Here is a 27,449-nt window from a genome sequence, read left to right on the forward strand (position 1 = left end):
TACCTAGTTTCTCAAAATGCGCTTTGAACTAGCTTCAGCATTTAAATGGTTCCCTCATTAATCTGTTGAATAAGATCATTGACATGTGTTTGCTGTGTGTATGAAAAGTATACTTTGACACACTTATGACACGTCACACATATCACAAAAATCTCACAACATCGGGTTATTAGATCCTCTGTTCTGCACCTGGACGGTTCTACTCCGTCCTATAGGGTCGCTGTGAGTCCGAATCCACTCCACAGCAACGGATTTTATTCTGCACCTAGCTCTTATGCATGCACTCATTTTACATTTCTTTTCTCCTCTTATTTGAGTCACCTTGAATTTCCTCCGATGCAACGCCTTTAATTTCACTCACAGCTGTTACTAATAGGAAATTCATATACTCCACATACACGCATTTCTCCTTACCTGACTTACTGAAAAAACTCAAAGCGACGCCAGCTTTTTTAGCCACTGAGTTCCTGATAAAAACCGAAACCAAACCTGTTACAGTGGAAGGAATTCTGAGGCATAGTGACCCTATAGGGCAGAGTGTAACTGTCCCATATGTCTTTTAACGCTGTAATCTTTATGGAAGCAGATTTCCACATATTTCTCCCGCAGAGTGGCTGGCTCAGTAAACGGTGGAGCGCCTAACCACCGCACTACCAGGGCTTCTTAAGCTCAGCACACCTAGCCGGGAATTCAGCCCAGAAACTATCAAGCGTCCCACAGGCCACGTGACAAAAACCAGTAGATCAAGTGACGCTCCTGTACACGTGCCAGTGCCCGCAGCCGCAATCCTTCCGCCCGTTTCAATCATGGTCCCTAGATGTCTTCAGTACGGCAACCGCGGGGCGCCTTCCGCTTAGGAGCCACTTTGGTTTCTACCTCTGGCTCTTGCAGCGACGGCCGGCTGGCGGGAAAGCCAGGCAGGGGCAATAAGGACGGTGTTCCCGGATCGGCAGCCAAAACGCGTCTCTAGGGCCGCAGGGCTAGGGGAAACGAGAGCGGACTGGAAGTTCGCGGCTGTGCTGGCCAGCGGAGCCGTTAGCTGCAGCACGCCGGAAGTGGCTTGCTGGTCCGGGTTGCTCCATCCTTCAGCAGTGCGTGAGCTTTCCTCCTGGGCCGGCCAGAGGACATGGAGCCCGGGTCAGCCGAGTTGTACGACCAGGCCCTGCTGGGCATCTTGCAGCATGTGGGCAACGTCCAGGACTTTCTGCGCGTGCTTTTCGGTTTCCTCTACCGCAAGACCGACTTCTACCGCCTGTTGCGCCACCCTTCTGACCGCATGGGCTTTCCGCCGGGGGCGGCCCAGGCCTTGGTGCTGCAGGTAACAGCGGAGCGGGCAGGTTCCCAACTCGTGTCCACCCGATCGTCTGCCCAGTAGCCGGTCACTGAGGCCAAAGAGGTCCCGGGAGCTTCATTCCTGCGGGCAACCTGCTCCCTGACTTCCCTTGCAGTCCAAGCTGCGTTTCTGGCTCCGCCCCCCTTAAGTTGTGGAATACTTCTCCCAGCCTCAATTTTCTCATCTGGTGATTCTGTAGACCTGTCTCGCAAGATTGTGATGGTGACCAGATGAGATAATGGCTGTGAAAGTAATCTGAAACGCTGATCGGGTATCAGGTTATTCTTCTGTGGGAGCTGTGACCAGCTCTCAAGCAGCCCAGTTTTACACACGATATACTTACGTGACAGAAGTAGTAAACTGGTTGTTGAGGATCTTCTTCACCCCACAGTGCATAATTCTTCAAGTGCTAGGCGCTGCTTGTCAGAGAATGAAAACGATGCAGATGTTAGGTCAGACGGGAGGAAAGACAAATTTACGTCAACAGAAATCTACACGCCCCAAAACTACAAAGACAGACTCTGGAGGTGGAAGGGATGACTGAGGGATTGTGTTGATGAATGGGTATGATCATCTTGTTTGAAATGTGAATTCGCAGGTCAGAGACAGTCATAACATTATTAAATTTACACTTATTTGCGTAATTACTAAGTTCACATTTGAGTACGTGTATACAACCCACGTTAAATTGTGTTAAGGAGCTATTAGTATTCATTCAGTGAAGTTGATTGTGTACTTTTGAGTGTAGTAAGTAGTAAGCAAGTATTTACTGAATGTGTTTTATATTCTCCAGCAGCTGTACTGGTGATGTGGATCTATAAGTAATGGTCTTTCCCCCCTGGATGCTTAGTATAGTTCAGAAGATGGAACACAGAAAGTAATAGAGAACTGTGCCAGGCCAATTATGTCATAGAGCCCTTGGTGCTACCATTGGAAGGAAAGGAATATAAATGATGGTTGAGCAATCAAGGTTTTGTAGGGGAGGCAGGATTTTTGGTGGGATTGAAAGAGTAGTTAGCTAAGCATTGAGACTGTAGGAACTGGAGAAGTCCAACGTTTGATAAGTCTCACGGTTATCTAGGGCTTTACAGTTTGTAAAGCGCTTTTCTGTGTTACCTCCTGAAGCCTTACTGTAAGCCAGTGAAGCAGGTTGGTCAGGTATTACTTTCCTCAGTGTCTAAATGAAGAAATAAAAGCTTAGGCTGTTTGAGTAACTGCCAAAGGTGATATGGTCAAATGAGGGGTGGGGATTGGGCTCAAAAGGAGTTCAGTTTCAGAACTGAAGCCTATTCCTTATTCTTTTCAGTGGCTGTCTTAGTTATCTAGTGCTGCTATAACAAAAATACCACGAATGAGTGGGTTTAACAAACGAATTAATTTTCTCACAATTTGTTGTTGTTGTTAGGTGTCATTGAGTTGGTTCCAATTCATAGCAACCCTATGTACAGCAGAACTAAACACAGTCCTCTGGTCCTGCACAATCCTTAAAATTGTTGTTATGTTTGAGCCCATTGTTACAGCCACTGTGTCAGTCCATCTTGTTGAGTGTCTTCCTCTTGTTTCTGGCAGTCCACGGTATATTCAATATTATTCACCAGCACCGTAATTCAAGGTATCACATTCTTCTTGCGTCTTCTGTATTCATTGTCTAGCTTTCGCATGCGTATGAGGTGATTGAAAACACCATGGCTTGGGTCCTTAGTCCTTAAAGTGACATCTTTGGTTTTCAACATTTTAAAGAGGTCTTTTGCAGCAGATTTGCCCAATGCAGCATGTTTGATTTCTTGACTGCTGCTTCCATGGGCATTGATTCTGGATCCAAGTAAAATGAAATCCTTGACAACTTCACTCTTTTCTCCGTTTATCATGATATTGCTTATTGGTTAAGTTGTGAGGATTTTTGTTTTCTTTATATTGAGGTGTAGCGCATACTCAAGGCTGTAGTCTCACAGTTGAGGAGGCTAGAAATTCGAATTCAGGGCGCTGGCTCTAGTGGAGGTCCTCGTCTCTTTTCAGCTTCTGCTTCTTGGTTCCTTGGTATCTGTCTTCCTCTATCCTTGCTTGTTTCTCTGTGCCATAAACCCATTGCCTCAGAGTTGAATTCTGACACGTAGCGACCCTATAGGACAGAGCAGAACTGTCCCATTGGTTTCTTAGACTGTAGTCTTTACAGAAGCAGATTGCCACATCTTTCTCCTGTGGTAGCGACCCTGTAGGACAGAGTAGAACTGCCCCATTGGGTTTCTTAGACTAACCTTTACAGAGGCAGACTGCCACATCTTTCTTCTGTGGAGCAGCTCATGGATTTGAACCACCAACCTTTTGGTTAGCAGCCAAGCACTTAACCACTGTACCACCAGGGCTCCACCACAAGTATAAAACCCAGTGCCGTTGAGTTGATTCCAACTCATAGCGACCCTATAGGAAGGAGTAGAACTGCCCCATAGAGCTTCCAAGGAGTAGGGGTTGGGATTTACAACACATATTTTTTGGGGACACAAATCCATTACATTGTCATATGTGCCATCTGAATGATCAGAGAGCTATAGGAGATAGTTTTTAGCCCTGGTGGCATAGTGGTTAAGTGCTATAGCTGCCAACCAAAAGGTCGGCAGTTCAGATTCACTAGGTGCTCCTTGGAAACTCTATGGAGCAGTTCTACTCTGTCTTACAGGGTCGCTATGAGTCGGAATTGACTTGACAGCAATGGGTTTGGTTTTTTTGGTATGGCAGTTTAATGCTTTTATGTAAGTCTTGGCATTTGATCTTCATGATGTCCCTTTGAAATTATTATATTATTATTTGGTGTTGTTGAGCTGCTTCCGACTCATAGTGACCCTATGTACAACAGAAGGAAACGCTACTGGGTCCTGCTCCATCGTCACAATCATTGTTATGCTTCAGCACATTGTTGTAGCCACTGTATCAATCCGTCTCCTTGAGGGTCTTTCTCTTTTTCTGCTGAAGTAGATAAGGTTGTTTTTATGTGGCAGAGAAGGCACTGGTTCAGCAAAGCTAAATGACTTTACTAAGAACGCACAGCTAGTTCATCATAAAGCTGGAACTTAGAACTTTTTTTCTAATTCCAAACTTTTGTACTCTATCATTTAACCATTCTGTGGTAGGGTGAGAGCACTTTTGTCTAAGGTGATTGAAAGTTACATTTGTGGAATACTTGTATGTACTGGAAACCCTGGTGGCATAGTGGTTAAGCGATACAGCTGCTAACCAAAGGGTCAGCAGTTCGAATCCGCCAGGCACTCCTTGGAAACTCTATGGGGCAGTTTTACTCTGTCCTATAGGGTTGCTATGAGTCGGAATCGACTCGACGGCACTGGGTTTGGTTTTTTTTTGCGTATGTGTGTACTGGTTATTAGATTTTTTTTTACATTTTGGGCTGTTACTTATTTAATCCTCACCCTAACCTGAGAGGCTGGTCTTTATCCTTATTTAACAGATGAACTGACAGAGGTAGTTCATTCATTCATTTATTCTGTAACTATTTATAAGACACCTCTTATGTTTCAGCCCACTCCTTTAGGTTGAGACTTGGTGACCAATTTAATGAAGTGGTAGAGGGGGAGAAGGTCAGAAGAAGGGGAGAAGTGATTTAAAAATGCTGCAAGGTTTCAAAGTTGGATGATTAGAATAATGATAGAGCATTAACTGGAATGTCACTTGGGTTTAGGGAAATGTTTAGTTTTACACAAGTTGAGTTTGGTCTTGCAGACAGGAGTCCCTGCACTGTAGGGAAGGTATACCTTTGTGGAACAATTACAGTTCAGGGCTCAGAAACGCTAAGGGAGATGTGAGTGGTAGGGAGATGGGAGGTAAATGAGCAGGGTGCTAAATTTAAAGGAAACCAAGGGAATAGCGTTTCCAGGAGTTGGTTAAGAGAGTGTAGTGTTTTCTGGAAGTGGTACTCAACCATTAGAGTCACCTGAAGAACTTTAGAAAAACACACATTCCCTGGATATTTTGGTTCAAGGATCAGGGTGAAGTCTGGGAATCTATTTTTTTTAATCCTGTTGTTGGTAGGTGCTGTCAAGTCAATTACAACTCGTAGCAACCCCATGCACAACAGAATGAAATGCTGCCTGTCTTGAGCCATCCTCTTAATCATTGCTGTGTTTGAGCCCATTGTTGGAGCCACTGTGTCAGTCCATCTCACTGAGGGTCTTTCTCTTTTTCTCTGACCCTCTGTTTTACCAAGCATGATGTCCTTCACCAGAGACAGGTCCATTCTGATAACATGTCCAAAGTATGTGAGATGAAGTCTCCTCCTTCTTGCATCTGAGAAGCATTCTGGCTATACTTCTTCCAAGATAGATCTATTCGTTCTTTTGGCAGTCCATGGTATATTCAGTATTCTTTGCCAGCACCGTATATTCAAAGGCATCAGTTTTTCTTTGATCTTCCTTATTCATTGTCCAGCTTTCGCATGCATGTGAGGCAATTGAAAACACCATGACTTCGGTCAGGTGAACCTTAGTCCTCAAGGTGACATCTTTGCTTTTTAACACTTTAAAGAGGTCTTTTGCAGCAGATTTGCCCAATGCAATGCGTCATTTGATTTCTTGACTGCTGCTTCCATGGGGATTGATTGTGGATCAGCAGTACCGAAAGGAACTGCCAGAAATTCAAGACGGATTTAGAAGAGGATGTGGAACGAGGGATATCATTGCTGTTGTCAGATGGATCCTGGCTGAAAGCAGAGAATACCAATGCTTCTTAGGTCTTCCTTATTCATTGTCCAGCTTTTGCACACACAAGAGCTGTTTGAAAATACCGTGGCTTGCGTCGGGCGCGCCTTAGTCCTCAGAGTGACTGCCTTGCTTTGCTTTTTTAATCCTGCAGAGCCAAATTAGGCTGGGTGCTTGTAAAGGTGATTTCCATGTTCGCCAGGGTTTCGTTGTGGGGGTGGGATATTAAAATATTGAATGAGATTAAGTGACTTGGTATTTGCACAGCAAATAGGTCCTCCCCTAAACCCCCATCCCTACTCGTCTGCCTCTTAGGTTTTCTTTCTCTGTTCCTGACCAAATGACCTAAGACCTATGAGGCCTAAAAAGCAATTTGGCCTTTTGTTGTGGGTTTCTGGGAGCCAGACAATCAGGGGGCCAGATTCTTACTGTCTTAGTTACCTAGTGCTGCTGTGACAGAAATACCACACGTGGATGTCTTTAACAAATGGAAGTTTATTCTCTCACAGTCTAGGAGGCTAGAAGTCCGAAGTCAGGGTGCCAGCTCCAGGGGAAGGCGTTCTCTCTCTGTTGGCTGTGGAGAAAGGTCCTTGTCATCAATCTTCACCTGGCCTAGGAGCTTCTCAGTGCAGGGACCTGAGTCCAAAGGATGTGCACACCCCTGGCTCTTCTTTCTTGGTGCCATGAGGTCCCCACCGTCTCTCTGCTCCCTTCTCTCTTTTATATCTCAAAAGAGATTGATTTAAGACACGACTTAATCTTGTAGATTGAGTCCTGCCTCATTTACATTGTAGAGGTAGGATTTACAACACATAGGAAAATCATATCAGATGACAAAATGGTGGACAGTCACACAATACTGGGAAATATGGCCTAGCCAAGTTGATACATATTTTGGGGGTACACAATCCAATCCATGACACTTAAGTCTCAGGTGGCATGATGTAATCTGTCATGACCAGGTGGTCAGACTGATAAAAACTCTGAGTTCTAAGGCTCAGATGAAACTTCCTGGTTGATAACCATGCATGGGAGGGGGAACACATCCATCTTTGTAATGTGGGAGCTCTACACTGTGATCTGTCTTAGACCTCACCCTATGTGTCTTTTTGTTTGTACCCTTTTTGGTTGTAATAAATCTGTAACGAGTGTAGTATGCTGTCCACGAATTCTGTGAGTCATTTCAGTGAATTGTGGTACTCAAAGGAGTGGTGGGGGCAGGCTGGTCTGAAGCGGAGGGAGTTGTGTGGACTCTTGAGCTTGTGGCTGGTACCCTGAGGGTGTAGAGGAAAACCCTAAATTTTGGGCTGGCTGGTTTGAAGTGAAGGAAGTTGTGTGGACCCCTGAGCTTGCAGCCAGGACCTGGTACCCACTGACCCAACCACAGGTGGCTGGGGATGAGAGAGAGAGAAGGGCTGCATGGGCAGCTGGAGTCTGAACTGAACAGGGAAGGGAAGCTGAGATTGCCATAGACACAGCTGGTGTGTGGAGTTGGATCTGTTGTCTGGCACACAATTTGGCTTCAGAAGGAGATGATTTCAGTCTTTCTGGACTGGTTTGCGTAGACCAATTATTGTAGCCACCTGGCTTGAGGTGGGACGTTTGGAGGTCTCTTCTGAACATCAGCAAAGAGGATTTGGATGAGAGTGTTGGTCTACTGCACTCTAGAACTTGAAAGCTTTCCCCTTATGTTTTGGGAGTAGACTATTGGTATAGTGTAAGTCTTCTCACACTTGCCTCCGGATTATTTCTAAAGATCTGTATGCACAGCTTGAAGGAACTTCAGCAGGTTGAAAATTTCTTTGAAGTCTCAGGTTGTCTTTTTTTTTTTTCCTGTATTCCATTGTTGGTGAAAGTTTACATAGCAAATTAGTTTCCCATTTGACATTTTCTATACAAATTGTTCATTGACCTTAGTTCTTGTCTCATAAAAGAGGGATCATACAATGTTTGTGCTTATGTGCTTGACTTATTTCACTTAGCATTATACCCTTCAGGTCCATCCACGTTACAGTATGTTTTGTGGACTCATCATTGTTCTTTGTGGTTGTGTAGTATTGCATTGTAGGCATGTACCGCAATTTGCTCATCCATTCATCCATTGATGGGCACTTTTGATTTTTTCCATTTAATTGCTGTTGCGAATAAAGCAGCAATGAACATAGGTGTGAATATGTCTATTTGTGTCATTATTTTTAGGTCTCTAGGGAGTGAGATGGCTGGATCACAGGATAATTCTATGGTTTTCCATAGTGGTTGTACCATTTTACAGTCTCATTAGCAATGGATAAGGGTTTCAGTCTCCCCACATCCTTGCCAACATTTGTTGTTACCTGTTTTTTTTTTTTTCAATTAGTGCCACTTTAGCTGGGGTAAGATGGTATTTCATTGTAGTTTTAATTTACATCTCTCTAATAAAAAAAAAAAAAATTTTTTTTTTTTTAATGGCTAATGACACCAGGATGGCTGAGTGGTTAAGGCGTTGGACTTAAGATCCAATGGACATATGTCTGCATGGGTTCGAATCCCAATCCTGGTAGGTGGCATGGAAACCCTGGTGGTGTAGTGGTTAAGTGCTACAGCTGCTAACCAAAGGGTTGGCAGTTCAAATCTGCTAGGCGCTCCTTGGAAACTCTATAGGGTTGCTGTGAGTCAGAATCGACTCGATGGCATGGGGTTTGGTTTGTGTTTTTTTTTTAATGGCTAATGGGAAACCCTGGTGGTGTAGTGGTTATGAGCTATAGCTGCTAACCAAAAGTTCGGCAGCTTGAATCCACCAGGCACTCCTTGGAAACTCTATGGGGCAGTTCTACTCTGTCCTATAGGGTTGCTGAGTAGGAATCGACTCGATAGCAATGAGTTTAATGGCTACTGATCGTGAACATCTCTTCATATATTTGTTGGTTGCTTGGTTGTCCTCTTTGGTGAAGGTTCTATTCATGTCCTTTGCCCATTTTGTGATTGGATTGTTTGTCTTTTGTTGTTGAGTTGTTGGAGTTTTCTATAGCTTTTAGAGATTAGACCCTTAATGGATAAGCTGGGTAAGTTGTTTCTGAAGATTTTTTCCCAGTCTGTATAAAGTCTTTTGATGAGCGTACGTTTTAAATTTTTATGATGTCTCATTTATCTGTTTTGTCTTCTATTCATGCTGCTGTTGTAATGTTTATTATCCTATTTTTTACAAAAGATTAGGTCCCATAGTTTTCTTTGTATGTTTTTTTCCAGGAATTCTATGGTTTTAGGTTTGATGTTTAAGTCTTTGATCCCATTTTGAGTTAGTTTTTGTATTGGTGTGAGGTATGGGTCCTGTTTCATTTTTCTGCAGGTAGATATCCAGTTTTGCCAGCACCATTTGTTAAAGTGACTGTTTCTGCCCCACTGAATGAACTTTGACCTCTTGTCGAAAATCACTTGTCCATAGATGTTTGGGTTTGGTTCTGAGTTCTGAAATTTATTCCATTGGTCTGTGTGTCCATTGTTAGATCAGTACCAGCCTGTTTTGATTACAGTGATTATATGTTTTGATAGCATGGAATGTGAGGCCTCCTACTTTGTTCTTTTTTTGTTCGTTTGTTTTTTGTTCTTTTTCTTTGGTATTACTTTCGCTATTCAGGGTTTCTTTCCTTCCCATATGAAGTTGGTCATTAGTTTTTCCACTTCAGTAAAGAATGTTGGGATTTTATCGGGATTGCGTTATATCTTTGTATTGGGATTGCTTTAGGTTGTACTGACATTTTCACTATATTAAGCTTTCCAATCCATAAGCATAGGCTGTCATTCTCTTTTATAGGTCTCTTTTAGTCTCACGTAGTAGTGTTTTATAATTTTCATTGTGTAAGTCTTTTTTGTCCCTGGTTACGTTTGTTCCTAGGTATTTTATCAATTTGTAAATGATACTGTTTTTTCATTTCTTTTTTGGAGTAGTCTTTGTTATTGTAGAGGAACCCAGCTGATTTTTGTGTATTGATCAGCCAGCAATGTTGCTAAATTCTTCTATTAGTTCCGGCAGTTTTCTTGTGGAATCCTTAGGGTCTTCTATGTGTAGGATTATGTAATCTGCAAATAGAGATAGTTTTACTTCTTCCTTTCCATTTTTTTTTTTTTATTTCTGTTTCTTATCTTCGTGGTTTTTATTTCTCTTTATTGTCTTACTGCTCTGGCTAGGACTTCCAGTAGGATGTTGAATAAGAGTGGTAGTAACGGGCATCCTTGACTCGTTCCCATTCTCAAAGGGAAGGCTGTCAGCCCTTCTCCATTGAGTATAATGTTGGCTGTTAGTTTTGTATATATGCCCTTAATTATGTTGTGGAATTTTCCTTCTAGTCCTCTTTTGCTGAGTGTTTTTATCAGGAAAGAGTATTCAATTTTATTGAATGCATTTTCTGCATTGATTAATATGGTCATATGGTTTTTTTCCTTTGTTTTATTTATGTGGTGGATTACATTGATTGATTTTCTAATGTTGAACCACCCTTGTAATCCTGATACGAATTGTACTTGGTCATGGTGTATGATTTTTTTGGTATGTTGCTGCAGTCTGTTGGCTAGAATTTTGTTTAAAATTTTTGCATCTATGTTCATAAGGGATATTGGTCTGTAATTTTCTTTATTGGGATGTATTTTCCTGGATTAGGTATCAGGGTTATGCTGGCTTCATAGAAAGAGTTGGTAACGTTCCTTCCTCTTCTGTGTTTTTGAAGAGATTGAGTAGGATTGGTGTCAACTCTTCTCTGATCGTTTGGTAGGATTCTGCAGTGTAGCTATACAGTCCTGGGTTTTTTTTTTTTTTTTTTTTTGGTGACATCTTCAATCTCTTCCTCTATAACGGGTCTGCTTGAATTTTTTACCTCTGTGTTAGCGTGGGTAGATAATGTGCTTCTAGGAATTTGTCCATTTCATCTAGGTTTTCAAATTTGATTGAGTGTAATTTTTCTTAGTGATCAGTTATGATCTTCTTTATCTCTGTTGGATCAGTTGTAATGTCACCAATTTCATTTCTTAATTTGGTTATTTGCCTCTTTCAGATTTTTTTTTTTTGTTAGTCTAGCCAATGGTTTGTCTATTTTATTGATCCTTTCAAAGAACCAACTCTGGTTTTGTTAATTCTTTCAGTTGTTTTTCTATTTTCAGTTTCATTTATTTCTGCCTGATTTTTATTATTTCATTTTTGGGGGGTAGCTTTTGGCTTCTTCTGCTCTTCATTTTCTATTTGTTCAAGTTACTGGTTCAAGTTAATGATTTTGGATCTTTCCTCTTTTTTAACGTAGGCATTTATTGTTATAAATCTCTCTCTGAGTACTGCTTTTCTGTGTCCCAAAGGTTTTGATGTTTTCATTTACTTCTATGAATTTTTTAATTTCATTTTTGATTTCTTCTATGACCCAGTGGTTTTTCAGTAGTGTATTATTTAGTTTCCATGTATTTATTCTTTTTTTCCTTATTTATGCTGTTGTTGATTGCTAGCTTCATATCATTATGGTCAGAGAAGATACTTTGTGTGGTTTCATTCTTTTTTAAATTTGTGGAGACTTGTTTCCCAGCATATGGTCTGTTCTGGAAAATGATCCATGTGTGCTGGAGAATGCATATGCTCTGATGCTGGGTGAGATGTTCTCTATATGTCCATTACGTCCAGTTGGTTTAATGGTTTTATTTCAGTTCTTAATGTCCTTAGTGATTTTATTTTTAAATGTTCTGTCTGTAATTGAAAGTGGTGTGCTGAAGTCCTTTACTGTTATTGTGGAGTTGTCTATTTCTCCTTTCATGTTAATCGGTATTTGTTTCATGTATTTTGGTGCATTGCTGTTAGGTGCATATTTGTTTATTTATTTATTTAATTTGTAAAATTTGTTGTACAACAATTCAACAGTTTCTGCCTGCACCGTTAAGTGATATTGATTACATTCCTCGAGTTGTGTAGCCATCCTCGTCTTCCTTTTCTGAATTGTTCCTCCCCCATTAACTTCAGGGGATGTTTTTGGTTTAAGGTTTAAAGATTATCTCAGGGCAATAGTTCTCGTGCTTCATCCAACCTCCATGGCTCCAGAAAGTCTGGAGTCTATGTGGTTTTTAAATTCTGTTCTGTATTTCCCACCTTTTGATCAGTAGTCTTCTATAGAATCTTTGATCAAAGTATTCAGTAATGGTAGCCAGCACCATTCAGTTCTTCTGGTCTCATGGCAGAGGAGGCACCTGCTCATGGAAGCAATTAGCCACACATTCTGTATCCTCATATTCCTGCTCTCTTTCTTCCTCTGTTGTTCCAGGCAAATAGAGACCAATTGTGTCTTGAATGGCTGCCTACAAGCTTTTAAGACCCTAGAGAGAGAGACTGTTGCTCTTAAGTTGATTCTGACTCATAGCAACCCTATAGGACAGAGTGGGACTGCCCAATAGGGTTTCCAAGGAACCAGTGGTGGAGTCAAACTGCCGACCTTTTGGTTAGCAGTTGAACTCTTAACCACTGTGCCACCAAGGCTGCACCTTCTATAGAATCTTTGATCGAAACATTCAGTATTGGTAGGTGGGCACCATCCAGTTCTTCTCGTCTCGTGGCAGGAGAGGCAGTTGTTCATGGAGGCAGTTACTACACATTCCATATCCTTCTATTCCTGATTCTCTTTCTTCTTCTGTTGCTCCAGGCAAATAGAGACTAATTTTTGTTCCTTGGATGCCCCTTGCAAGCTTTTAAGACCCCAGGTACTACACAATGAACTAGGATTAGAACAGAAACACTAAACATGTTAATAGGACAACTAACTGGGATGTCCTATGAAACCATGACCTTAAACATCTAAACCAAGAAACCAAATCCCATGAGGATTTTGACTGTACATAAGCAGCCTCAGCAGCTCCTCTTTTTTTGTTGTTATAAACATATCTATCACACAGCTTTTGCCAATTCAGCTTTTTAACAGGTGTACAACTTATTGACAGCAATTACAGGAATCAACTGTGCAACTCTACCTGTAATCAATTTGCTGTTTCCATCACTGTTAACAACTTCTTTTCCTGTCCCTCCTTCCCCTGGTAACCATTAATAAACTTTGTTCTTTATACATTTGCCTTTTCTTGTCTTTTTATGTAAGTGAGGTCATAACAATATTTGCCCTTTTGTGATTGACTTATTTAACTCAGCATGTCTTCCAGCTCCATTCATACTGTAGCATGTATCAAGACTTCATTTGTCTTACTGGCTGAGTAGTATTCCATTGTATGTATGTACCACATTTTGTTTATCCATTCATCTTTTGGGGGACATTTAGATTGTTTCCACCTTTTGGCTATTATAACTAGTGCTGCAGTGAACATTGGTGTACAAGTCTCATTTTGAATCTCTGCTTTCAAGTCTTTTGGGTATATACCTAGGAGTGGAATTGCTGAGTCATGTAGTAGTTCTATTTTTAGTTTTTTGAGGACTTGCCATACTGTTTTCTAAACGGCTGTACTGTCGTGCATCCCACCAGCAATGGATAAGGGTTCCAATTTCCCCACATCCTCACCAACATTTGTTATTTTAATATTTTTTTTTCATCTTAGCCATCCTACTAGGAGTGAAATGGTGTGTCACTGAGGTTTTGATTTGCATTTCTCTGATGGCTAATGATGCTGAGCATTTTTTCATGTGTTTGGTGGCCATTTGAATGTCCTGTTTGGTGAAATGTCTACTGAAGTCCTTTGCCCATTTTATGATTGGGTTGTCTTTTTGTTGTTAAGTGCTGAAGTTTTATGTATATATTTTGGTTATTAGATTCGTGTTGTATGTATGGTTTCTGAAGATATTCTCCTAGTCGGTAGCTTCTCTTTTCACTTTTTTGTAAGGTCTTTTGATGAACAATATTTTAAAATTTTTACGAGGTACTGTGTGTTAGAATTTTCAGATGTGTTATGGGGGAGTCCTCACTGTTGCTCTGCTTTTACGGAGTTACGGTGAAGATACGGGGTGTCAAGGAAGATGAGCAGCTATGAGGGCAAAGGATCCGAAGTGTCGTATACGTGGATGTGAGTCAGCGAGAGAGATATGAGTCAGGGGTTCAGGTTATCTGAAAAAGGAGAAGTGGATGTGGTATTGTTTCTAGTTTTTAACCTTAGGATTTTATTTATTTTCTCTGCCTAAATCTCCTTTTATTGTTTAGTGCTTCCTGTGTAATATTTTACTTTCTTGCCCAGGACTCTGGGCAAGTTACTTAATGTTTCTAAACATTATTCTCATCTTTAAAATGTCAGTGTTATATTTCTCAAAGGACTTTTGTGAGGGTTTTGAGAGAACGTTTGTAAACACACTTGGCGTAGTGTAGTATGTCAGTACCCTTCTTTCATCCTTTTCTCTTGCTCGATGCACAGAACATTCTTACTTAATATCTGTCCGCATTTCAGTTCTTTGGAATCAGACTTTTCCAGATTGACCTGTCAGCTTTTCCTAACCCCTATGAGGAGACCAGAAAGCCTGGTGGCATAGTGCTTAAGAACTATGGCTGCTAACCAAAAGGTCAGCAGTCCCAATCCACCAGGTGCTCTTTGGAAACTCTATGGGGCAGTTCTGCTGTGTCCTGTAGAGTCGCTATGAGTTGAAACCAACTCGACAGCAGTGGGTTTGGGTTTTGATGAGGAGACCATTGCTTCAGCCGTGCAAGATTTCTTGCTATTTCTCGATGACCTGACTTCTTCAACCTGGGCTCAGCTTTTTCCTCAGAATGACATTTCTTCCTGTAGTTTCCTCAGGAAGCTCTACCTTTCATTCGAAGATTAATTCAGGTCCCATCCTTCCAAGAATCTTCCTTAGTTTTTTTTCACCAGAAATGCTCATTCCCATCTTTGTAATCTGACAGGGTACTGCAGAGTTCATCACAACCCTTCTCTTATCAGAGTTCTTCATGTGTGGGTCTGCCTGGGCTTCAGGTGTTATGCGTTGTAAGAATGCATACAAAATGCCATTTACATGTGCACAGTTTTGGTGGAGAGGTTCCAGAACTTTCATGGTGGTGGCTGTGTTAAGGGCCTTTGGTTCACCCATGAGAATTTTGAGTGCTTAGAGGATAGAAGGCTTCATTTTAATTTATTTTTTGCACATTGTAGGCACATAGTAGGTGTTTGCTGAATTAGATTCTCAAGCTTTCTATGTCTCATACCTTTCCTCAGCCCTCACAGTGTGGGCAAGATAGGAGCTCTATAGTAAGCTTGGTTGTATGGATTGGTGGTGGATTGAAGTTCAACTAAATTTTCATCTTCCTATTTTGAGTCTGAGTTATTGATGCCTTTGCAAGTCAGAGCATTAGGGCAGTTTGTTCCTTTGCATTGTGTACAAGGCTGTTCTGGGGCTTGTAAAGATAATGATAGGTAAGACCATCTAGTTATGCATTTTTTAATCTAGAAAGGTGGACTCAGGGTATGTAAATATTGTGAGCCTTGGCTTGTGAATTTTTTGATTTTGGAACCCTCCTGTTAAAGATTGTATTCATAGCAGCTTTTGGCAGCGTTGAAGTGCATTTTCATTTTGCCAGTGGGAAAACTTTTTGGTCTAGAGAGAGTACAGTGATTTATTCTAGCATAATGAACGGTTTGTGATGGGGCTTGTCACCACTGGTCCTTTCTACTGGTTTTTAATTCTTTGCCAGATTTTACTACATTTCTGTAAGAATGTGTGGTGGAGTACTAGACAGATGTACTGATTGCTGGATTGCTGTTTGATTTAGGTATTCAAAACCTTTGACCACATGGCTCGTCAGGATGATGAGAAGAGGAGAAAAGAACTTGAAGAGAAAATGAGAAGAAGAGAAGAAGAAGAAGCAAAAGCTATAGCAGCTGCTGCAGCTGAGAAGGAACCAGTGCCGGTCCCAGTTCAGGAAGTAGAGATTAATTCCACCACAGAATTGGATGGGCCTCAGGAAATGGAGAAAGTATACTCTCCAGGCACCCAGAGTGCAGTGCAGGAGGAGACACCCAGCTCGGCGGAGGCAGAGCCTCCAGGAGCAGTTGGTGGTGTTGCTGAAGTCCCTAGGGAACCACTAGATCTTCCCAAGTAAGAATTTCTGCTTTGCAGCTTCCTGTTTTCCTTTTTTAACAAAATATTTTATTGTGTTTCAGATGAGAGTTTATATAGCAGGTGAGTATTTTCTTTTTTTAACGAAATATTTTATTGTGTTTAAGATGAGAGTTTACATAGCAGATGAGGTTCCCATTTAACATTTACACACAAATTATTGAGTGATACTGGTTACATTTTTCGCAGTGTGTCATTATTCACATTCAGTCTGTTCTAGTTGTACCGTTTCAGTACTCTAGTACTGTTTGCTTATCCTCTCGTCTGTGCTTTAGAGTGATTTTTGACCATTTGGTCTCCCACAGTTAATTTTTTTTGAAAAAGAAACTCATTATTCACAGGTGATATTCTTTATTTTACGATCTAATCTGTCATTTCCTTAACAGATGACCCGAAGGGATAATTTTGGTTTAATGCTTAAAGTGTATTTTAGGGTGATAATCTGAGGGCGTCTTAAAGTCTTAACTGGTCCAGTAAGTCTGGACGTTTTAAGAATTTCAGTTCTGTTCCATATTTTTCTCCCATTTTGTAAGGATCCGTGTTGCGGCCCCGATCAGAATGGTTGGTAGTGGTAGCCAGGTACCATCTAGTTCTTTTGGTCTCAGGGTAGATGACGCTGTGGTTCATGTGGACTATTAGTCCTGTAAACTACTTTCTTCCCTGAGTGTCTGTTTTTTTTTTCTTTTTTATTCCAGATGAGTAGAGGCCGATAGTTGTATCTTAGATGACTGCTCGCAAGCTTTTTAAGACCCCAGACACTAATCATCACATTGCAATGTAGAATGTAGACTTCATGAACTATATTATGTCAAATAACTGAGTTGTACCATGAGACTGTGGTCCTAAGTCTTTGAACCCTAGAAACCAGGGTTTGTCTAAGAAGTATCCTTACCTGTTTCCCCTATATGGTTTGTTATGTACATGGCTATGCATGTATGTGCACGCATACCTATATGTACATATGCATACATATATACTCACATATTCATGCTTATATACTTACATGCCTATACATGTATTTATGTAACCACACACGTACTTTTTTGGTTGTTGCTGGTGTTGTTTCCATATTATACTTGTCATATCATTTACCAGAGACTTCTTTATTTTTCTTTTTTTAATTTTTATTGTGCTTTAAGTAAAAGTTTACAAATCAAGTCAGTCTCTCATACAAAAATTTATATACACCTTACTATATATTCCTAGTTGCTCTTCCCTTAATGAGACAGCACACTCCCCTCCACCCTCTATTTCCATGTCCATTCAACCAGCTTCTGTCCCCTCTGCCTTCTCATCTCCCCTCCATACAGGAGCTGCCTGCATAGTAGTCTCATGTGCCTACTTGATCCAAGAAGCTCATTCCTCACAAGTATCATTTTCTATCCCATAGTCTAGTCCAATCCCTGTCTGAAGAGTTGGCTTTGGGAATGGTTCCTGTCCTGGGCCTACAGAAGGTCTGGGGACCATGACCTCCGGGGTCCTTCTAATCTCAGTCAGACCATTAAGTCTGGTCTTTTTATGAGAATTTGAGGTCTGCATTCCACTGCTCTCCTGCTCCCTCAGGGGTTCACTGTTGTGTTCCCTGTCAGGGCAGTCATCAGTTGTAGCCGGGCACCATCTAGTTCTTCTGGTCTCAGGCTGATGTAGTCTCTGGTTTATGTGGCCCTTTCTGTCTCTTGGGCTCATAATTATCTTGTGTCTTTGGTGTTCATTGTCCTTTGCTCCAGGTGGGTTGAGACCAATTGATGCATCTTAGATGGCCGCTTGCTAGCATTTAAGACCCCAGGTGCCACTCTCCAAAGTGGAATGCAGAATGTTTTCTTAATAGATTTTATTATGCCAATTGCATTAGGTGTCCCCTGAAACCATGGACCCCAAGCCCCTGCCACACTGGCCTTGGAAGTGTTCGGTTTAGTCAGGAAACTTCTTTGCTTTTGGTTTAGTTCAGTTGTGCTGACCTCTCCTGTATTGTGTGTTGTCTTTCCTTTCATCTAAAATAGTTCTTGCCTACTATTTAATTAGTGAATACCCCGCTCCTTTCCTGCCTCCCCACTCTCATAACCATCAAAGAATATTTTCTTCTCTGTTTAGACTATTTCTTGAGTTCTTATAATAGTGATCTCATACAGCATTTGTCCTTTTGCAACTATTTCACTCAGCATAATGCCTTCCAGATTTCTCCACGTTATGAAATGTTTCACGGATTCATCGTTGTTCTTTATCGATATGTAGTATTCCGTTGTGTGAATATACTGTAATTTATTTATCCGTTCATCTGTTGGTGGGCACCTTGTTTGCTTCCATCTTTTTGCTGTTGTAAACAATGCTGCAATAAACATGGGTATGTGTATATCTGTTGGTGTAAAGGCTCTTATTCCTCTAGGATGTATTCCAAGGAGTGGGATTGCTGGATAGTATGGTAGTTCTATTTCTAGATTTTGAAGGAAGTGCCAGATCAATTTCCAAAGTGGTTGTACCATTTTACATTCCCACCAGCACTGTATTAAGTGTTCTGGTCTCTCTACAATCTTTCCAACATTTATTATTTTGTGTATTTTGGATTAATGCCAGCCTTGTCGGAGTGAGATGGAATCTTATGGTAGTTTTAATTTACAGTTTTCTTATGGCTAATGATTGTGAGCACTTCCTCATGTATCTATTAGCTACCTGAAATGTCATAGCCAAAAACTTTTTCCCAATCTGTAGGTAATCTTTTTACTCTTTTGTCACTAAAGAAGTGACGTGCCTATCGATATCCTTTGCCCATTTTTTAATAGGGTTATTTGTCTTTTTGTTGTTGAGGTTTTGCAGTATCATGTAGATTTTAGAGATCAGGCGCTGATTGGAAATGTCATAGCCAAAAACTTTTTCCCAATCTGTAGGTAATCTTTTTACTCTTTTGGTGAAGTCTTTGGATGAGCATAGGTGTTTGATTGTTAGGAGCTCCCAGTTATCTAGTTTCTCTTCTGGTGTTTGTGCATGTTAATAATGTTTTGCATACTGTTTATGCCATGTGTTAGGGCTCCTAGCATTGTCCCTATTTTTTCTTCCATGATCTTCAACCATTTTAGATTTTATATTTAGGTCTTTGATCCATTTTGCGTTCGTTTTTGTGCATGGTGTGAGGTATGGGTCTTGTTTCATTTTTTTGCAGGTGGATATCCAGTTATGCCAGCACCATTTGTTAAAGAGACTGTCTTTTCCCTATTTAACTGACTTTGGGCCTTTGTCAAATATCAGCTGCTCATATGTGGATGGGTTTATGTCTGGATTCTCAATTCTGTTCCATTGGTCTATGTACCTGTTGTTATACCAGTACCAGGCTGTTTTGACTACTGTGGCGGTATAATAGTTTCTAAAATCAGGTAGTGTGAGGCTTCTCACTTTGTTCTTCTTTTTCAGTAATGCTTTACTTATCCGGGGCCTCTTTCCCTTCCATATGAAGTTGGTGATTTGTTTCTGCATCTCATTAAAAAATGTTGGAATTTAGATCAGAATTGCATTGTACCTCTAGATGGCTTTTTTACAATGTTAAGTCATCCTATCCGTGAGCAAGGTATGTTTTTCCACTTACATAGATCTCTTTTGGTTTCTTGCAGTAGTGTCTTATAGTTTTCTGTATATAAGTCTTTTACATCTCTGGTAAGATTTATTCCTAAGTATTTTATCTTCTTGGGGGCTGCTGTAAATGGTATTGATTTGGTGATTTCCTTTTCGATGTTCTTTTTGTTGATGTAAAAGAATCCAACTGATTTTTGTATGTTTATCTTGTATCCTGGTACTCTGCTGAACTCTTCTATTAGTTTCAGTAGTTTTCTTGAGGATTCTTTAGGATTTTCTGTGTATAGGGTCATGTCATCTGCAAATAGAGAACTTTTACTTCTTCCTTACCAATCTGGATGCCCTTTATTTCTTTATCTAGCCTAATTGCTCTGGTTAGGACCTGCAGCACAGTGTTGAGTAAGAGTGGTGATAGTGGGCATCTTTGGCTCCTGATCTCAAGGGGAATGCTTTCAGACTCTCTCCATTTAGGATGATGCTGGATGTTGGCTTTGTATAAATGCCCTTTATTATGTTGAAGAATTTTCTTTCTGTTCCTATTTTGCTGAGAGTTTTCCTCCTGAATGGGTGTTGAAGTTTGTAAAATGCCTTTTCTGCATCGATTGATAAGATCACGTGGTTCTTGTCTTTTATTTATATGATGGATTGCATTAATTGTTTTTCTAATGTTTAACCATCCCTGCATACCTGGTATGAATCCCATTTGTTCATGGTGAATTACTTTTTTGATATGTTGTTGAGTCCTATTGGCTACAATTTTGTTGAGGCTTTTTGCATCTAAGCTCATGAGAGATATAGGTCTGTAAGTTTCTTTTTCTGTGGTGTCTTTACATGTCTTCACAGGAGCCGCTTCTGTCCTGAGTTCCCTAGCTTAGTGGAGCTGGCAGATTGTCTTTTACCCCAACTGTGAGTTTATTCCTTCTCCAAGGCTGGGAGAATGGCTCAGGGCATACAATAGGGCCTATTTCACGCCCAGGGAAATTGACAGCCACTGAAGCCAGCTTGGGGGCTGGGGACACAGAATATACTCAAGTAGTTAGATTTTACTGAGAGCGCCATTTTTCTCTGGTTCTGGAGGTGTGCGTAGGCCGTGTGGCTTGCTGTCTCCCTGAGGAAACCGCATCCAGAAAGCCACTGCCAGCCCTGCCGTGGTGGCTCCAGGGGATGGTGCCCGAGGTTTCCCGGTGATGCAGCTCCGGCAACACGGTACCACTTCTGAACCTCTCTCCTGCCCCTGCTGTTCTGTCCGTTTTCTAACTTCACCGTTGGTGTTCAGGGCTTATAGCTTGTCATAAATATAATTGTTTCACTTGTTTTTTCAGATCTTTGTTGTAAGAGGTGTCACTGGAAGCGTCTGACTACTCTGCCATCTTGGCCCTGTCTACCTCTTTTTGCTTATATACTTCGTAGTGACATCATTTTCCTTGGTCAAGCTGTGTGCATTTCACCCGTGTTCAATGCTACCTTTTCTGTCTCCAGAGCTAACAAATGTCTACTATTTCGAGAGTGCTTCCCCTCTGCCTGTCTCTGGTAACAATGAATGTGCATTGGTCTGTGTATATATATGCTTTTGTCATCTTATAAAAGTGCGATCATAGAATATTTGTCCTTTTGTGATTGACTTATTTCACTCGGCATAATGTCCTCCAGATTCATTGATGTTGTCAGATGTTTCAGGGACTCATCATTATCTTTATGGCTGCTAGTGTCCCATTGCATGTATGTAACACGTTTTGTGTATCCATTCATCCATTAATGGGTTCTCAGGTTGTTTCCATCTTTTGCTATTTTGAATAATGCTGCAGTGAACATAGGTGTGCATATTTTTATTCATGTTTCTGCTGTTAGATCTCTAGGGTTATACCTAGAATTGGATGGCTTGATCATAAGTTATTTCTATTTCTAGCTTTTTGAGGAAGTGCTATACCATTTTCCGTAGTTGTACCATTTTGCAATCCCACTGCCAGTGGATAAGTGTTCCAGTCTCTCCACAACCTTGCCAGCATTTGTCGTTTTCTGTTCTTTTTTTTATCAGTACCATTTTTGCAGGAATGAGATGGTATCTCATTATAGTTTTGATTTGCATCTCTCTAATCGATACAGTGACAACGGGTTTGTTTTTTTTTTTTTTTGGTAATGACAAATGATAGTGAGCATATTTTCATATGTTTGTTGGCTGCTTGAATATCCTCTTTGGTGAAGTGACTGTTCATGTCCTTTGCCTGTTTTTTAATTGGATTGTTTGTCTTTTTGTTGTTGAGTTACAGAAGTTTTCTGTGTATTTTAGAGAGTAGACCTTGTCAGGTATGTCATTCCAAGGGTTTTTTTCCCAGTCTGTGGGTTCTCTTTTTACTCTTTTGATAAAGTCTTTTGTTGAGCATGCATATTTAATATTAAGGAGGTCCCAGCTATCTAATTTGTCTTCTGTTGCTCTTGCATTTATGGCTGTGTTTGATAATCTATCCTTAAAAAAAAAACAGGTCTCATAGTTTTGTCCCTATGTTTTCTTCCAAGAACTTTATGATTTTGGTTTTAACATTTAGGTCTTGATCCATTTTGAGTTAGCTTTTGTGTATGGTGTGAGGTATGGGTACAGTTTAATTTTTCTGCATGTGGATATCCAATTTTGCCAGCACCATTTGTTGAAGAGACTGTTCCTTCCGCATTGAGTGGCCTTTGACCCTTTGTCGAAAATTAGTTTTCTATAGATGGATATATTTATTTCTGGGTTCTCAACTTTATTCAACTGGTCTTAGTCTATCATTGAACCAATACCAGGCCTTTTTGATTAGTGTAGCTGTATAGTATGTTTTAAGGTTGGGAAGTGTGAAGCCTCCTGCTTTGTCCTTCTTCAGTATTGCTTTAGCTATTTGGAACCTCTTTCTTTTCCATATAAAGCTGGTGATTGTTTTTCCATTTCAGTAAAGAATGTTGTTGGTTCAGTTAAATTTTAAACTCAGTGCTTTGGCATATGTAAAAACGGAATGTGAAAGACCATCTTTTTCCTTGTCCAACCTTTAGCTATACCCCAGGGCCTTCTAATGAGTGTCCAACATAGTTTATTTTATAAAGTGTAGATCTGGGGTTCTGCTAATTCAATAACTCAGGGTCGTTATTCTTTAGGTAATGCAGAAGCACTGCGCATTATGGGGATCCTGTTCCAAAAATCAGTTACCCCATCAATAGGTTCTTACATTGCTAACTTTTCTGATTTTTCCAGTTTGCCGCACATGGGGGCAGTTTTACTTAGTGTTGGATGTGATGGCAGACACTCCCTTCTCTTATTCTGCAATATAGTTGCGTCACATGCTTATTCTGATTTAAACAAATTCAGCAGATGTGCTGGGAAAAAATGAAATATGATAATTAAAAATGTATTTGTATTTTACGTATGTATTTTTATTATAAGCAGTTCATTATTATATACAACACAATATTTTTTTTGTTTTGTGTTGAAGTACAATTTATGTAACAGTACAATTCACTCTTTGGAGTATAGTTCTGTAATTTGACAAATACAGTCTTGTAACCACCACCGCAGTCAAGATACAGAACAGTCCCAACAACCCTCAAATCCCATTGTGTCTTTGTAGTCGTTCCCTGGGTCTGTTTCCTGCCCTAAAGTGTTTGCAGTATACACTTTCATTTATATATAATATGTACAGGTTTGTACACATACAGCCATGCGTATCATTTTTTGGGGTGATTTAGGGGCTATTTGAGGGAAATTTTAATTTGATGTAATTTTCCCATCACCATAAATTGATGTGCTTCCTGATAGTAAGTTTTAATTGCCTTAAGCTTCATTCTTGCTCCTGCCCTGCTATCAATGCCAGGATACTTCAGCGAAGATCAGAAATGCCCTCCTGCCCCTACTGCTTAAAGTGTCCCGGTTTTATTCTTCAAAGTAGAGAGAGTTTGGGTACACACATTTTTTCCTGTTTAATTAAGATAGCATTTGAGAATGTGCTTATATTCTTCAAGGAAACCTCACTGTTAAAGGGGTTGTCTCTGGTAAAGATGTGAAAATGCTACATAAAGTCTTTGATGTTTATATTGTACTTAGTCAAGTGGCCAGTGCGCAAAGGGTTTCTCATGAGTTTTGTCTAGGGAGCTGGGCAGCTTTTGGAAATGTTTGTACGCAAAATCTACAGCATCTTAAATTGTTGCTAAATTAGGAACCTATCAGAAGTTACCTGTTCGATTAGTGGATTCTGTTGCGTTTCGTTGTGGCTCTGGTGTTGGTTTTGCTCAGGGGCACAATCATGTGTTGAGTTCTTGTGCTGCAACAAACCCCCTTCATAGCTCATGCAGGTCAGGGCTTTCTACCTTCAGGTGTTGCTGTAGGTAACAGAATGATAGCATTGTGCTTGCCTGTGCTAGGATGTTGACTGTGAAAACAACCACAAGAAAATCTCTATAAGGCTGGGCTGGTTCTGTGCCTTTCCCACAAACAGGGTTCTTTAAAAAAGAAAAAAAAAAGGTAGCATCCAAGGATGTAGATTATTGCGTGGAAACGTTTGTCTTTGTTCTGAGTGCTGGAACTGGGTGTTCTTTTTTGTCCATATATAAGGAAAAAAGCGCTGTAATGGTGTTGGTGCTGAAGGAGCAGTGCTGTGGACCTGGGCTCAGCCAGGCTCAGCACTGCAGCCCTGGACAGGGAAGCAGGCTTAGAAGTAGCAGCAGCAGCAGGAGAAGAGAGTATTAGGTATCTACTTAAAATATTAACCACTTCTGGTAAACGCTGTCAGAACACAGGCATGCTAGGAGCTGTTAACTTTGCTTCCCCTCAGGAGTATTACCAAGGGGCTCTGTTGTACTTTCTCTTGTTTTGTGTGCTCTGACCTTGGGTCCAGCTGTTACAGGGATCTGGTACTCCTTGGGAAGGGAGTGGCATAGTTTGAAAGAGGAGCTACAGGTTTCTTGATAGCACGCTTAGCAGATAATCTTTGTCGTGCTTCTCTTTATCAATCTCTATTAGCCCCAGCATGTGTGCTGTTGTCGCTGTGTTCACTGTCGTCAAAGCCTGGCCAATCTCGCCTCATCAGCAAAGCTTTCTGAGTACTTCTGTGCTTCTGTTCTTCCCCCAGCAGTTAAACCCACCTCCTCTGAGCCTGTATTTCATTTTACCCTGTCTGATTGTAGCTGGCTCTTCCTATCTCCTTCAGTGTTGAGGGGTAGAGGCTTTTCAGCCTTTCTCACCTCCCAGCCCTGTGTAAAGTAAGCATCCCAGTGTGTGTGTAGCTACATTTCTTAGAGGCTTTCCTTTGGTCTTGCTTGCCCATCTGCCATGGTATGTGCCCCTTGGGGTGCTTTCAGGTGTGCTGTCAGGAGAGTAGAGTAGCCTGCTTTACATGCAGCGGCCTTCTCTCTGGTGCAGCCGTGCTGCCTGGACAAAGTTGGGATTCCTTGGTTTGTCTTTAAAATCCTTTGATGACGAAGACTTTTCAGGTATCCATCCCAAGAGGCCCCTTTCCTTAGTAAGGTCATGTGGGCATAATCTGAGTACCTACCTCATAGGCTTGTGGTGAGAATTAAATGAGGTAAATACTTAAAACATGCTTAGCATGATCAATGGCACCTAGTATACATTCAAGTAGGTGCCACCCTTTTATCACTAATATTACTTTACTTAAAAAAGTTTTTTTCATTTTTCTTTCTGATTATGTTTGAAAAATTAAGTTGAGTGGTGGATTTTTTTTCTTCTTTATATACTTGTCTGTATTTTCTAAATATTGTTACATAATATTTAGAAAATACAGACAAGTGTATAAAGAAGAAAAAAAAACCACTCAACTTAATTTTTTAAGATATTTTCTTTAGTTTTATATACACACACATGCGTGCACACGTGTTTATGTATGTATTTGTAAAATTTTATTACAATCTCTCTGTCTCTTTTTTGCTTAACACTGCGTTCTTAGTGGAGCACTGGTGGCACAGTGGCTAAGAGCTCAGCTGCTAACCAAAAGGTCAGCAGTTCAAATCCACCACCTACTCCTTGGAAGCCCTATGGGGCGGTTCTGCACTGTCCTATAGGGTCACCATGAGCTGGAATTGACTCGACAGCAACGGGTTTGGTTTTTGGTTTTTTATATCCTTAGCATTACCTCCATTCCTTTTAGTGATTTTGAATTCATGTTGTACACTCTTCACTGTTTTGTGTCTGAAGTGGTTCTTGCTCTCAGACAAGGGTGCCTGCTGTATATTAGATACCGAGTAGGAATAGTAAGTCGAATGCTGCCTTTGGTTGCCTACAATTCAGTAAAACCAAAGGATGGAGGTGTGTCTGCCTTTACCTCCTTAGGTTTTGTTCAGTTTTCTTTGGAGCCCACCTGGGGATCGAGTCTTGGTATGCCTGGCTGAGCCTCTGTTCCCAATCTCTTCTTGTGCTGTAGCTGCTGTTTCACCTTCTGAAACGTAGTGGTGTCAGACCTCGCCTAACTTCAGCAGGAGGAGAGAGAATTACCGTCATCAGCACAAAGCTGATTCCTGTGAGGTGGAGGTCAGACATTGCCTCCACTCTCCAACCTTTCTACCAATTCTGACACCAAGCCATCCTCCCCATAGCACACTCTCTTTCTCTGCTGGGTTGGATAATTTGTTGCAAGGGCCACACAGAACTCACAAACCAGTAACAGGCTAAACTTGGGATCAGAGTCAACTTGGAAGTAACAGGAAAAACTCAGGAGACAAGATACAGACAGCTCTCACCTCCTCCTTGGCTGTGCCGGCCAGCAGGCCGCTCTTATCAACCCGGCCTCTGCCACTAGGCTGTACTCTTCGTCTGGCTTCTGCCACCAGGCCTTGCTCTCGGCTTCTGCCTTACTTGGGCCAGTGAGACACCCCACTCCACCAAGCAAGCCTCCTGCCTCAGGTGCTCAGCTCTCTTGCTTTGTGGGCCGGGAAACTCACCATAGCCATCTGATCCCTGATTCCCGCCACAGTGCGATAGCCAGTTGTGCTGCTGCTATACCATCTCGTGCTGTCTCTCGCTGTCTTCAGTGTTACAGCTCTCTTTGTCTCCTGGGTTTAGGAAGTTCTCAGTGCAGAAACCCTGGGTCCAAAGGATGCAGTGTCTTCCAGGCTCTTTCTTGGTGATAGCGAGGTCCTCCTCAATCTCTGTGGGATTAGCCCTTTTATAAGCACACTTCCCCCACTAAGACCACAAACTGACCAATCTCCTTGGTAAGCCACAGTCACCTCATTTGCATAGTAAGCGACCAGTCCCCACAAGGGTTTTATGCACCTCATTTGCATAGTAAACTGTACAATCCCTGCAATGGCTTTATACACCTTATTTGCATAGTAAACTGTCCAATACTTTTGCAAGATAATGGCCTACGAAATCATCTTGGTAGAAGTATAAACCCAGGACTAGAAAGGCCATATATGAAGAGAATCCCGTTGCACTGCTCCTTCCAGTGATTCAGCTGGACACTGCCCCTTCTTTACAGAGATTCAGGCATAACAGGCTTCCAGAGGATTTTAATTAAATCATAACCTGATTTAGGTTGTTAGTTAGGAATACTTCCCGCCCCCCTCCCCCCGCAAATACTGCATTTTTTGTTTTTCAATTCATTTATAGCTTACTGGCTTCATTTTTAGAAAAGATTAGCCTATATATTTTAAATCACTGATGTGTATTAATTTTGTCAGATACTGTGGCTGTATCAGAAAATTGAGCCTGCAGCCCTAGCCTGTAGGAGCTGGAGGGGGGTCTTAGGGTGCACACAGGTCATAGGGAATGTGTGGCATGGTGGGTTGGGAAAAGGGAGGAGGAAGAGGGGGGTTAGACTCACCTTGGGAGCTT

The 27,449-nt window shown here is 41.2% G+C and overlaps 1 protein-coding gene and 1 non-coding gene across 5 annotated transcripts in view; both read left to right on the plus strand.

Annotated features, from left to right (window-relative positions):
• Positions 1-814: 814 nt before the first annotated feature.
• The window catches only part of NUDCD3 (NudC domain containing 3), a 208,079-nt gene continuing 181,444 nt past the window's right edge, over positions 815-27,449 (plus strand). For 2 of the 4 annotated variants that reach the window (XM_049894501.1, XM_049894500.1), the window contains exons 1-2: positions 815-1,318; positions 15,729-16,054. In XM_049894501.1, the coding sequence (XP_049750458.1) occupies positions 1,127-1,318; positions 15,729-16,054 (518 nt within the window). In that variant the 5' untranslated portion in view covers positions 815-1,126. The remainder of the gene's footprint in view (positions 1,319-15,728; positions 16,055-27,449) is intronic. The other 2 variants (XM_049894499.1, XM_049894498.1) reach the window with 2 other exon arrangements.
• On the plus strand, positions 8,493-8,575 carry TRNAL-UAA (transfer RNA leucine (anticodon UAA)). The gene has a single exon. It is a non-coding gene; the product is annotated as a tRNA-Leu (tRNA).

The sequence above is a fragment of the Elephas maximus genome, chromosome 8 (genome assembly GCF_024166365.1).
Source record: "Elephas maximus indicus isolate mEleMax1 chromosome 8, mEleMax1 primary haplotype, whole genome shotgun sequence".
In the NCBI taxonomy this organism is placed as follows: Eukaryota; Metazoa; Chordata; class Mammalia; order Proboscidea; family Elephantidae; genus Elephas; species Elephas maximus.